This window comes from Piliocolobus tephrosceles, chromosome 10 (assembly GCF_002776525.5).
Source record: "Piliocolobus tephrosceles isolate RC106 chromosome 10, ASM277652v3, whole genome shotgun sequence".
Classification (NCBI taxonomy): domain Eukaryota; kingdom Metazoa; phylum Chordata; class Mammalia; order Primates; family Cercopithecidae; genus Piliocolobus; species Piliocolobus tephrosceles.
Genome location: NC_045443.1, coordinates 106,355,498 through 106,367,909, shown reverse-complemented (window position 1 = coordinate 106,367,909; position 12,412 = coordinate 106,355,498). Strand labels below are relative to the sequence as shown.

Genomic DNA, 12,412 nt, shown 5'->3' with positions numbered 1-12,412 from the left:
TTTTTTTTAATCTTATGAACAAAAGCAGTTGATGTTGTCTCGAAAAGATTTTCCCAGCTGCTTCGATGAACTGACGGTTGTTTTAGGTTTCATGAGTTTGGAACCTGTCGCATAGCTCTTTCAGATTTTGACGAGAATAAATAGTGATCTGTGTCTAAGAACAGTTCTGAAAACATACTGAGCTGTGAGATTCTAAGGAAGGAGAGAGTGACAAGCTTTGCGGGTGGAAAGGGTTAGGTGATTCTGCAGCTTGTGAAATGAGATCGTCCAGATGGATGCTAAAGAGCTTTTTGCTTCCTATGAGTGAGGGTGAGACAGCAAAGAAAGGCTACTTCTCGTTTCTTTCATTATTTATAATCCTGGGCTTGTCAACACTTGAACCTTGCAGCACAAATATATGACTGTGAGAGGGTGGAAAGGATGACTCGGCAGTGCATCTGCAGTAGAGGACGAAATACTGTCAGATGTCAAGTGTTGGTGTCACAAGATACTGAAAGCCAATTGCCTGGAATTCAAAGGACTGAACAAGAAGGCAGAAAGAACTAAGTTTTCTTACTTAATATTTGAGCAGTCACTATTTTTAGCATGAGCATTTAGCCAGAAAAACTAACAAATTTTATTGTGGACTTCATATCATAGGACATAACAGTCTTCCTGATTTCAGGAGCTGCTGATTGGAAATGCTAGTTCATGTGGCATTTTCTTGGCACCCAGAGTCATACTCCAGACTTTGCTGAGTTTTTTATTCCAGAATTCAAACGTTTAACTACTAACATTAGAGGTCTGGGGCAAAGGTGATCTTGCTTTCTTATATTACAGAAAACATCTTCGTCTTTCTGTCAGGAATTGATTTACTTAATTTCAAGGTTCTCTTTAATTAGAAGACTGCTTTTTTGTAGGGATTTTTCCTTCAAATCATGTATATGTTCATTGGTTGCTCAAGAGAGAAGTTTTTATAGTTGCCTACAATTTGAACTGTGACCTCCTTTTACAAAATTATTAAGATTAAAATGTTCCTTTTAAATTATATAGTATGTGTTTTATATTATTTTGAGAATCAAACAAAAATAGATGTTTTTAAAGGTTAATATATGTTTAACATAGAACATTTGGAAAATAGTAAATAGAAGATAATCTATTCCTCCTCCTCCCCCACCTCCAGCAAAGACGATGTTAATAATTTTGGTGCATTTTATGCATAATTTTGAGAGTTGATGGTATTTTTGAACAATTGATAGTAATTCATAGCTGAGGCATTCTTTTTTTATGTCTTATTTTTTGCAAAAGCCAGCCTTGGCAGCCAAGTCATCAAAGTGAAATTAAAAATAAAAACTTTTGATGTACGACAGGGTCTCACAACGTTCCCCAGGCTGGTCTCGAACTCCTGGGCTCCAATGATCCTCCCACCTCAGCCTCCCAAATAAAAATTTTTTAATTGTAATTTTTAAAGTTATAGGTTAGATATGTGTTATTGCTAGCTAAAATAACAAAGACCAAAGATTCATTCTGCTGAGAAATTCATTGGGCCAACTTGAGGTTTTCCACAAGCATAGTGGACAGGGCAACCCCTTGACTAAGTTAAATCACAAGTCAGTAGCCACCCTCCTTTTCTTTTCTTTCTTTCTTTTTTTTTTTTTGACATGGTCTCACTCTGTCGCCCAGGCTGGAGTGCAGTGGTGCGATCTTGGCTCACAACAACCTCCACCCCTGGGACTCAAGCAAGCGATTCTTGTGCCTCAGCCTTCTGAGTAGCTGGGATTGCAGTCGCGCGCCACCATGCCTGGCTCATTTTTGCATTTTTAGTAGAGACTGGGTTTTACCATGTTGGCCAGACTGGTCTCGAACAGCTGACCTCAAGTGATCCACCTGCCTCAGCCTCCCAAAGTGCTGGGATTACAGGCTTGGGCCACCCTGCCTGTCCCTACTTTTCTTAAAATGCAAACAACTAGTGAAAGTGTAATTTCATCTTGTATTTCATAAAGGGAAGTCACCAAGAAACAATGGAGTTGTTAAAAGCCAGAGAGTTAGAAGCAGAGATCAACAGCAAGAGCATGAGAATTCACAAAGTAGACCGCCCTCTCCTAATCAGGGAATTGTTCTCTATTCTTAGAAAATGTTATGGCCGGGCGCGGTCACGCCTGTAATCCCAGCACTCTGGGAGGCCAAAGCAGGCAGATCGCTTGAGGTCAGGAGTTTGAGACCAGCCTGGCCAACATGGTGAAACCTCGTCTCTACTAATAATACAAGAATTGACTGGGCATGGTGGCACATACCTGTAATCTCAGCTGCTGGGGAGGCTGAGACATGAGAATCGCTTGAACCCAGGAGGCAGGGGTTGCAGTGAGTTGAGATCACACCACTGCACTCCAGCCTGGTGACAGAGTGAAACTGTGTCTCAAGAAAAAAAAAAAAGAGGAAGAAGAAGAAGAAGAAAGAAGAAAATGTTATATTACAGTGAGATCCCTGTCCAGTATTCTGCAGAAAGGGGCCCTGGAACCTACGGAGAACTTTGGGTGTTGTCACAGAAGCATTGTTTTGTCACGAAAATTCTCCAGCACTAAACTTTTAGCAAAAGCAAGGTTTGAGAAGAGTACTACGTGGAATTATTATAAAAGCAGTTTCATCCTATTTGCATTTTACATGCCATTTGTCCACGCTAAAGCTTTTTCCCCTGCAGTAATTCTTTGTCCATTTTCCTGTCTGAATTCCAGTCTAACTGTGCTTTGGTCTTATCCTTCCCAGCTTAAGCGAGAGCTTTTTCATGGTGAAAGGCGCAGCCCTCTTCTTACAGCAGGGAAGCAGCCCTCAAGGCCAGCGGAGTCTTCAGCACCCCCACAAGCATGCAGGTGAGGGCTCTAAGTTGATACTCTTACATTGGAGCTGCTTTTCTAGACAGCAGAGGAAACTTCCATTGTTGGTGATATTGCTGAGTTTGCAGGCCTTAGAAATAGTGGAGAACACAGGTTTGCAATGACCAGTGCAGGCAGAGGCTCAGATGCTCTTTCTTGAGCACGCCACGCACATTTTCCAACCTTTTATGTCATGTCTGTCTGCGTCAGGAGTAAGGTCATCTGCATCCTGCTGGGATGCAAAGATTTCCTCTCTGTCGTTTATCAGTTAACTGCAGGCCGTAAGTGACTTTTTAACAAATGCACCGAAATGAATTATAACCAGATGTCGTCCACTTGAAAATAACCATCTGTAGTGCTGTATACCTAATCTTGGGATGGATTTCTCCAAGCATTTGAAAAACACTCATTTGGAGAATTTCTTGAAGGGCCTTTGGCTCCAACTCTGAGATAGACACTATAGTAGGAAGTCTTGATTCTGTAATAGTTTGTTTTTAGGAAGTGGACAGAAGTAATAGAGTGAGGATCAAACTGAGTTTAAATAAGAAATGCTTACTAAGTAATAAGACTGGTTTTCTTAGGAGACTTGACTCAGAACTGAAGGCAGTTAGAAAGAGGAATTCAAGAAATGCAGGCCGGGCACGGTGGCTCATGCCTGTAATCCCAGCACTTTGGGAGGCCAAGGCAGGCGGATCACGAGGTCAGGAGATCAAGACCATCCTGGCTAACACGGTGAAACCCTGTCTCTAGTAAAAATACAAAAAAATTAGCCGGGTGCGGTGGTGGGCGCCTGTAGTCCCAGCTACTCAGGAGGCTGAGACAGGAGAATGGCGTGGACCTGGGAGGTGGAGCTTGCAGTGAGCCGAAATTGCGCCACTGCACTCCAGCCTGGGTGACGGAGCGAGACTCTGTCTCAAAAAAAAAAAAAAAAAGAAAAAAAGAAACGCTTGCATGGCCCTGCATGGTGTCTCACACCTGTAATCCCAGTGCTTTGGGAGGCTGAAGTGGGAGGATCGCTTGAGCCCAGGAGTTTGAGGCTGCAATGAGCTAGGATCACGCCACTGCCCTCCACCCTGGGTGACAGAGAGAGGCTCTGTTTCTTAAAAACAATAACAACAAAAAACACTTATGGCCAGGCACGGTGGCTCTCGCCTGTAATTCCAGCACTTTGGGAGGCCAAGGTGAGCAGATCTCGCTTGAGCCAAGGAGTTCAGACCAGCCTGAACAACACAATGAAACCCTATCTCTGCAAAAAATACAAAAATTAGCTGGGCATGGTGGCGCGTGCCTGTAATCCCAGCAAGGTGGGGAGCTGAGGTGGGAGGATTGCTTGAGCCCAGGAGGTCGAGGCTGACGCGTCACCACACCCAGCTAGTTTTTTGTGGGTGTGTGTGTAGATGAGGTCTCACTGTGCTGCTCACTGTGTTGCTCAGTGAGCCATGATTGCGCCACTGCACTCCAGCCTGGGTGACAAAAAAAAGACCCTATCTCAAAAAGAAAGAAAGAAAAAAATGCTTCCACGTAGGTGAATCTTTGTCGTAGATGGCCAGCATCTCGGCATTTCTTGGGGAGGCAGTGCATGATTGCATGTCTGTGAGCTGAGAAGGCCTTTACCTTTCAGAGCAGCAGCAAGTGAAACCAACCCATCACTGTGGCCAGTTTTCTTGTTACCTGTGATCGTTGTGTTCGTTTAACCTCAAGTCATTCAGCTTCATTTTAGATCTGAGTGCTCAGGTTGGAATTCTGCACCATACAATTTATAGCGAACACCAAGGCTCAGTCAGTATTTTCACATACTGATGTTGATAATATTTAGGTCTGTTTTAAGCAAAGAAAATAACTGTCCTGTATAAGTAGGCAGTGTGGTTTGTGGGAATAGTATTTGTTTTGAAACCAGACAGACCTGTGTTCCGATCCTAGTTCTCCAACTTACTAAGCTGTCATAGGTCGACTTCTAAGCCTCAGTTTCCTAGTCTTTACAGTGGGCATCAAATACTGGTACCTCAGGCAATATGGAAATTTAGAGTTATGCGTGTAACATACCTGCCTTTAGTAGGCGCTGTATATATATATGAGTAACTATCATTGTTATTACGATGACTTCTAGTACGATACAGCTATAAGCAGACCCTTCATTCTTTTTTTTTTTTTTAATTATATGAAAAGTTTTTTTAGAGACGGATCTCATTACCTTGCCCAGGCTGGTGTGTAGTGGCCTGACCATAGTTCACTGCAGCCTGAACCTCCTGGGCTCAAGTGATCTTCCAGCCTCAGCTTCCTGAGTAGCTGGGACCATGGATGCGCATCACCACACCCAGCTAGTTTTGTGTGTGTGTGTGTGTGTGTGTGTGTGTATGAGGTCTCACTATGTTGCTCAGGCTCGTCTCCAACTCCTTGCCTCAAGCCATCCCCCCACCTCAGCCTCTCAAAGCATTGGGATTATAGGTTTGAGGCTCCATACTCAGCCAGATTCTTCATTCTTGAATTTGCTAATTATTCTGCCCTCTGAGAAATGTAGCTGTTGCTCACGTTTTAACTGTAACACATACAACAAAGCAAATGCTCAAGCTCTGGTCACTAAGTGTCATATACCTCCTTCCTATAATCCAAAGACTAGAAGGGTAGGATGCAAGCCACCGGCTGGCTGACTCTTATGCCCTGAGGTCTGGAGTGGACGATGAGGTCAGAAGGCAGAGGGCCCACCAGCTGTCCACAGTTGGTCTGTAAATGACCTTGGGACAGGCACAGACTAGACTTACATTAGTTCCTTTTTTTCCCTAGAATTGCCATTACCGTCAAGTCTCATGAATGTACCAGAGTCCCCCCAGTAACTACCATGCAGAGCTGAGTACAACTGAGGGTTAATTCTGTCCGTGGAAAAGTAGTTCAGTTTGTTTCAGCCAGTCCGGTCAATTTGAGACCCTTTCTAGGGCTTGTATTCTCTGATTTTTTTGTGTGTGGATGTCAGACTGGGGTTTGGATTTCTGTCTGTCAGCAATTCCATATCTCGGCAAACAATCCCACTGAAAGAAGTTTATCTGTGTGGAAAATGTCCCTTTCATTTAGGCATTTATCAGACAGGGGTTTGTTTTTGCTTTCCCCAGCGCAGTTCTGTGCCTCGGGTGGATGGGGGGTGCCAGGCAGCTGAAGAACCTCTCATGGTCGCTGTGTTGCGTTGGTGACATGATGGGTGGAGGAAGGGGGTGGGGAGCTCTATGGCTTTTTTTAATGTGAACCCTTATCTCCAAATCACTCATCATAGGAAGCAGGGCCAACACAGGGTGTTACATGCTGTGGAATTGTGTAACTGGAGAGGACAGATAAGAGGGGCATGGTTCTTTTCTTTTTTACATTTTATTTATTGTGGAAAGAATGCTTAATTGGGCCAGGTTTGGTGGCTCATGCCTATAATCCCAGCACTTTGGGAGGCTGAAGTGGGAGGATCATTTGAGCCCAGGAGTTCGAGACCAGCCTGGGCAACATGGCAAAACCCTATCTCTATTGGGGGGAAAAAAAAAAAAAAAAAAAAACGCTTAACATGAGATCTACCCTCCTGACTAGAGGCACAAATTTCTAATGACCCAGTTCCTCTCTGAGGCAGGGAGTGCAATTTGGACATCATCTGTCATTGTCCCTTAAAATGAAAAAGATGCTTTTGCAAAAGGAACATAGTGTTTTCTTTTGGAGCATTTGAGTGTGTAAGCATTATTGATCCTTTTGGGGTTATAATTGTGATGTATAGGGTAATTTTTTTTTTCCTTTGTAGACACAGGGTCTCATCATGTTGCCCAGGGTGGTCTCACACTCCTGGGCTCCAGCGATCCTCCTGTCTTGGCCTCCCAGGTAGCTGGGACTAACTACAGATGTGAACGAACCAGAAAGCCCAGCTAACTTTTTACTTTTCTGTAAAGATGGGGTCTTGCCATGTTGCCCAGGCTGATCTTGAATGTCTGGCCTCAAGTCCAGCCTTGGCCTCCCAAAGCACTGGGATTACAGGTGTGAGCCACCACACCAGGCTGATATTAGCATCTTTACAGATGAGCCTTTCTTCAGAAAGAAATCCTTTCAGATATAAAGAAAAATGTATAAGCTAGAGAAAAAAGCAACCTTGGAGTCACATCTGCTACTTTAATTAATTATGCACCTCCCTTACAATTTTCCCCTCCGTGAAAGTGTGCCCTTCTGACAGGGTCTCCTGCTTCGCGCGAGACTCATGGCCAGTAAGAGACTTTCCTCACTGCACTCCAGGGACACCTCCTGAACCCTGGGGCAGCTCAGAGAAGTTCAGAAGCCACCCCTGGATTACTGCCTGTTTTACATAGTGAAGAAAAAAGAGTACATAATTTTTAGCAAGAAAAGAGAAAATGACAGCTTGTTGTCTATTCAAATTATTTCTCTGGGCAACCAGCGTACAGCTGCTGTCTGTAGAGTCACTTAAACATTTCCCCTCCTGGTTATGGAAATAATATCTGCCTCCAGTGGAAAATGCAGAAATTTGAAATGGGGCCCAGGGTGGGGTAGCTCATGCCTGTAATCCCAGCACTTTGGGAGGCTGAGGCATGCAGAACACTTGAGGTCAGGAGTTCAAGACCAGCCTGGCCGACATGGTGAAACCCTGTCTCTACTATAAATACAAAAATTAGCTGGGTATGGTGATGGGCGCCTGTAATCCCAGCTACTTGGGAGGCTGAGGCAGAAGAATTGCTTGAATCCAGGAGGCAGAGGTTGCAGTGAGCCAAGATTGCACCACGGCACTCCAGCCTGAGCGACAGTGCAAGACTCTGTCTCAAAAAAATAAAAATAAAAATAAAAAAAAGGAAGAAGAAGTTGTTTGAAGAGGAAACATGATGCTCTGTCCTTTTTCTGTAATGATGAACTCCTAGCAAATGCCTTACTTCCAGCCACAGCTGTCGTTTCTAGGCACCCCAACCTGCCGAGTAACATTGCCTTGGATGAAATAACAGTTTTCTCCAGGCTCTCCTGTATTTTCCACATTTTGTATTTGGAAACCTATATTGTATGTATTTCAGGAAATAAGAACAACTTTTAACAACATGACAGTAAGCTCCATGTCACCCATCTGCATCACACAGTATTCAGAGTGGTGTAAGAGAAATAGAGACTTGAAGTTTTTGTGGTGATTCTCCTGTGGTGTAGGTAGACAAATTTTAACTTCTCAATCTTTTTCCAGGCCCTCAAAATCAGCCTTTCAGAGGTTTGTTTCCTAGAAAGTAGGTAGGAGACCTTTTAAACCTTTCTTTATTGCTCCACCAGGTGACCTGCCTCAGCATCTTCAGGTGATGATCAACCTTCTGCGTTGTGAAGACAGAATCAAGCTGGTAAGAAGCGGTGAGAATGTCAAATTAAAAAAAATTTTTTTTTTTTTTTTTTTGTTTTTGTGAGATGAGGGTCTTGCTCTGTTGCCCAGGCTGAAGTGCAGTGGCATGATCCTAGCTCACTACAGCCTCAAACTCCTGGGTTCAAGCAATCCTCCCACCTCCTCCTCCTGGGTAGCTGGGACTACAAGTGTGTACCACCCTGCCTAATTTTTTAAAAAATTTTGTGGATGTGGGGTCTTGCTGTTTTGCCAGGCTGGTCTTGAACTCCTGGCCTCAAACGATTCTCCTGTCTCCGCCTCCCAGAGTCCTGGGGTTATAGGTGTAAACCACCGTGCCCAGCCAGCACGTTTTAATTTTTAATTGTGAAACTTGGTGGGGAACCATTCATGAATGATAGGGGGAAAAGCTTTTACATTACAACAAATTCTCCTCAAATTGTTCACTAAAGCCAAAGCCAGGTTGACTCCTTAGTACCCCAGAGAGGCCGGAGGAGGGATGAAACAGCTCTCCACGCCGGTTAAATAAGCTAAATAAGAACTTTCTTTGGATTTCATGTGTTCACTGATTTCTTGCATTTTGGGTGTCTCCTCTGAGCCAGGCAGCGTCCCTGGTGCTACAGAGAGAAACGAGGCCTGGTTCCTGCTGTCAAGAACTTCCTGTTTGTGTGTTTTTGTTGTTGTTGTTGTTGTTTTTGTTGTTGGTTGAGACGGAATCTCACTCTGTCGCCCTGGCTGGAGTGTGGTGGTGTGATCTTAGCTCACTGCAACCTCCGCCTCCCAGGTTCAAGAGATTCTCGTGCCTCAGTCTCCTGAGTAGCAGGGATTACAGGCTCACGCCATCACGCCTAGCTAATGTTTGTATTTTTAGTAGAGATGGGGTTTTGCCATGTTGGCCAGGCTGGTCTCGAACTCCTGACCTCAAGTGATCTGCCTACCTTTGCCTCCCAAAGTGCTGGGATTACAGGCCTGAGCCACCGGGCCCAGCCAAGAATTTTCTCTTCATTTTTAACTCCCGGAGGGAAAGGTAGAACACTGAAAGTGTTGATCTTGCGTTGGAGATGGGAGGGAGGCACCACCTCCAAAGGCAGGCCAGTGAGAGCATGTCTGCCCTGTTCCAGGCCGTGCGCCTGGAGAGCGCCTGGGCGGACCGGGTCCGGTACATGGTAGTGGTGTACAGCAGCGGGCGCCAGGACACCGAGGAGAATATCTTGCTGGGAGTGGACTTTTCCAGTAAGGAAAGGTGAGTCTGATGAGCTAGGTGTTCCCTTCTGTGTGGGAGGCAAGAGTTGCTGCTAGAAAAAGGTTTCCATGGTCCCATATCCATGTGGGAGAGGGCTGCGTCCTAATGGAGAGCCTGGGGAGTCGACACTGGGAACACTAGGGTGTGCCATTTCAGCTCTGTGTGCCAGGCACCATGCCAGCTCCAGGCGGTGCTCTCGGAGCTCAGAGTCGATTGAGAGGACAGAAAGTTATGCTGTGCTTAGAGAGGTTTCACGCCAGCTGCTATAGAGTGGGGCACCTTAGCGAGGAATGCTTCCTGAAGGAGGTGACAACAACGCCAAACCCAGAAGGCCAAGCCAGAGTCCGCCAAGGGAAGCAGGAGACCCTCCCAGGCAGAGGGGCCCGTGGGGAAGTATGGAGATTGATGGGTCTCCTCTCAGACACCTTACCCCATAGTGATACTCCACAGGTTCCCAAGTGGCGTGGGAACTCCACCTTCATGGCAGATCCTAGTCAGAGGCTTGAAGAGTAGCTTGTCATTTCCCACTAACTAGAGGCCAAGTAAGTTAGAGCATTGACCCCATGATGTGTGTGAAATGAGGGTGGGATCCCTCCCCTGACATCTCAGATAAATGAATGCTGGTGAGATCATTGCAAAACCTGGATTTGTTCAAACTAGATTAGACTCCCTTTATTCATCATTCATTCATCGACTCATTCGTTAAGCATATGATTTCTTTGCATTCTCCTGTGTATGAGGCAGTGGGCTAGGCCCAGGTAAACAGAGAAGCAACAGCACAGTTCCTGGCCTCAGAGGGCTTCTAAGTGAGCCTGGAAGACAGTCACAACCAGGTAGGAGGGAGAGAGTGACCGAGAGGTGCTGGGGTTTTGTGAGACCACAGGAGGAGGCGGCTATTGAGAGCACCTGGCAGGACCTTTCTGGCAGGAGTGAAGCCTAAGCCGAATCTTAACGGGCAAGTGGGCAGTCAGGCGAGCTCTAGGGTGGAGGCAGAGCCGCGAGGTGCATTTGAAGAGCATTTCAGGCAGAATCAACAGCAGAAACCAGTCAGGGAGGCTGTGAGTGTCATGGTAACAGTACGGTCTTGTCTTGTTCCTGTGAGAGCTTCTGTAAGTCACATGCTAGCAACTGAGACTTGGATGCTTTTTAGAAGGAAATGAATAAAAAAGGGAGGACATTTCTTTTATGACATGCCCCCCACCCCCGCAGTACATAATAAATAGCACTATAAGAAAGTTTCCTGTGACACATGTAGGAGATGGAGTTGGGGCTGGCATCTGTGGCCTTGACCTGGTTGGGAACCTGGGGCTAGAAGAACCTGTAGCATAGGAGGTGTTAGGATGTGAGCTCTAAAGAGCCACTTGGAGACTGGAGGGCGTGGTCCATTAGGACAGGGTGCCACCAGGCAGATGCTCTCAGAAATGCCCAGAGCCCCATCTATTTGGCCATTATCTGTATGGTTGTGAGGCATAGCGGTGTTTAGTGTTTGACCGTCTTGCAGTTGTAATTGTTCTTCCAGTGACTATCCAGCTTTTTGGAATCTTTCTGAGGCAGGGACTTTCCTCACAAGTGTGGCCTGTTCCAATAATGCTTTCTGATCCTGAACAGAAATCGGCCTCTTGTGGCCTGTGCCCATTGTCTTGATCCGAACCATGGGAGCGGTGTGGAAGCCCAGTCCTCCTGACTGTGGAGTACAGCACACCTACAAAATGCCTCCGTGGACATCTCATTTAGCCCCTTCATCCCCCTGGGGTGGGTAGTCCTACCTCAGGTTTTACACATGACAGAAGCTCACGAGGCTGCAGTGATTACCCCAGGGTCATCCCAGTAAGTGGCCGGCCTGGGACTTGGGGGCAGGGCTTTTCCTGTCGACCTGCTGAATGAATAGATCCCACGCATTCTTTCCCAGCGGGCTGCAGCTCTCTTCCTATACACCGCCTTGCTCATTCATTCACTTCTAGGTCTATCGTGTATGGATTTGTTAGCTCTTTCTCTGTGCCGGGTACCCCACCAGGTGCTGGGGCCACATCAGGGAGCGTGGCAGACACGCCTGCAGTCTCACAGAGCTCACAGGCCAGCAGTCGTGGGCATGCCTTAGATGCACACACGTGCACTCCCACTCCACTGCTGCCTGGCTGGAGGAGACAGGCCCACGTGCTCATCCGCACCGCCCCCACGGTGCTCTTCCCTCCCACCCTCTCCTCCCCTTGCCTCCCCTCGGCACCCAACTTCCCTCTCCCTGTGGTTCCCTGTCCTGTGGTCCCTCTCCCTGTGGTTCTCTCGCCTCCCTTGCATGCTCCTCCCTCACGTTCGAGTCTCTGCGCCCTCTGAGCAGGAGCCACAGCCCACCTGTGGGCACCGACCCCAAGGCCAGGGCAGGTCTCTGAGGTTGGAGAGGACAGTCAAGAGGCCACCCAAGGTGAGCAGGGGCCTGACAGGAACCAGAACTAAGCAGTCCTTCCTGTCGCTGGGCCTGATGCAGCTGTCTTCCGTGCCCGGGGAATCCCGGGGGCTGGGAACTGGGCCTTCTCCTGCAGCTCCCACATTGCCTGGGCACCAGGCTGTTGTCTTCCTTCCTGGCTTGAAAACAAAGTCCAGGTCCCCACCAGAAGTGTTCGACCTGCTGAGGGAGCAATATACTTGTTTTTTCTAAATTCCTTCCTTGGGATTTTGTTTTTTGATTCCCCCTGCCAAAAAAAAGAAAAAGGAAAAAAAAAGAGACGAGCGTTGCCCCCAAAGGGGTTCTTCATAAGAGTCCAAGTGCTGTCCAAAAGGCAGCATTGGAATGACGGCTGCTGCACAGGCTCGCACACCCTCACTCAGTGTTTTTGTTTATGTTTTTGTTTTTGTTTTTAAGACAGGGTCTCACTGCATCACCCAGGCTGGAGTGCAGTGGTGTGATCTGGGCTCACTGCAACCTCTGCCTCCCGAGTTCAAGCGATTCTCCTGCCTCAGCCTCCTGAGTAGCTGGGATTACAGGCATGC

General features: G+C 46.8%; 1 protein-coding gene across 4 annotated transcripts in view; it reads left to right on the top strand.

Annotated features, from left to right (window-relative positions):
* Positions 1–12,412, top strand: part of SSH1 (slingshot protein phosphatase 1) — a 75,291-nt gene that overhangs the window by 30,728 nt on the left and 32,151 nt on the right. For 2 of the 4 annotated variants that reach the window (XM_023198714.2, XM_023198658.2), the window contains exons 3-5: positions 2,743–2,846; positions 8,124–8,188; positions 9,306–9,427. In XM_023198714.2, coding sequence (XP_023054482.1) covers positions 2,743–2,846; positions 8,124–8,188; positions 9,306–9,427 — 291 coding nt within the window. Of the gene's footprint in view, positions 1–2,742; positions 2,847–8,123; positions 8,199–9,305; positions 9,428–12,412 lie in introns of those variants that run through there. The other 2 variants (XM_023198788.2, XM_023198849.2) reach the window with 2 other exon arrangements.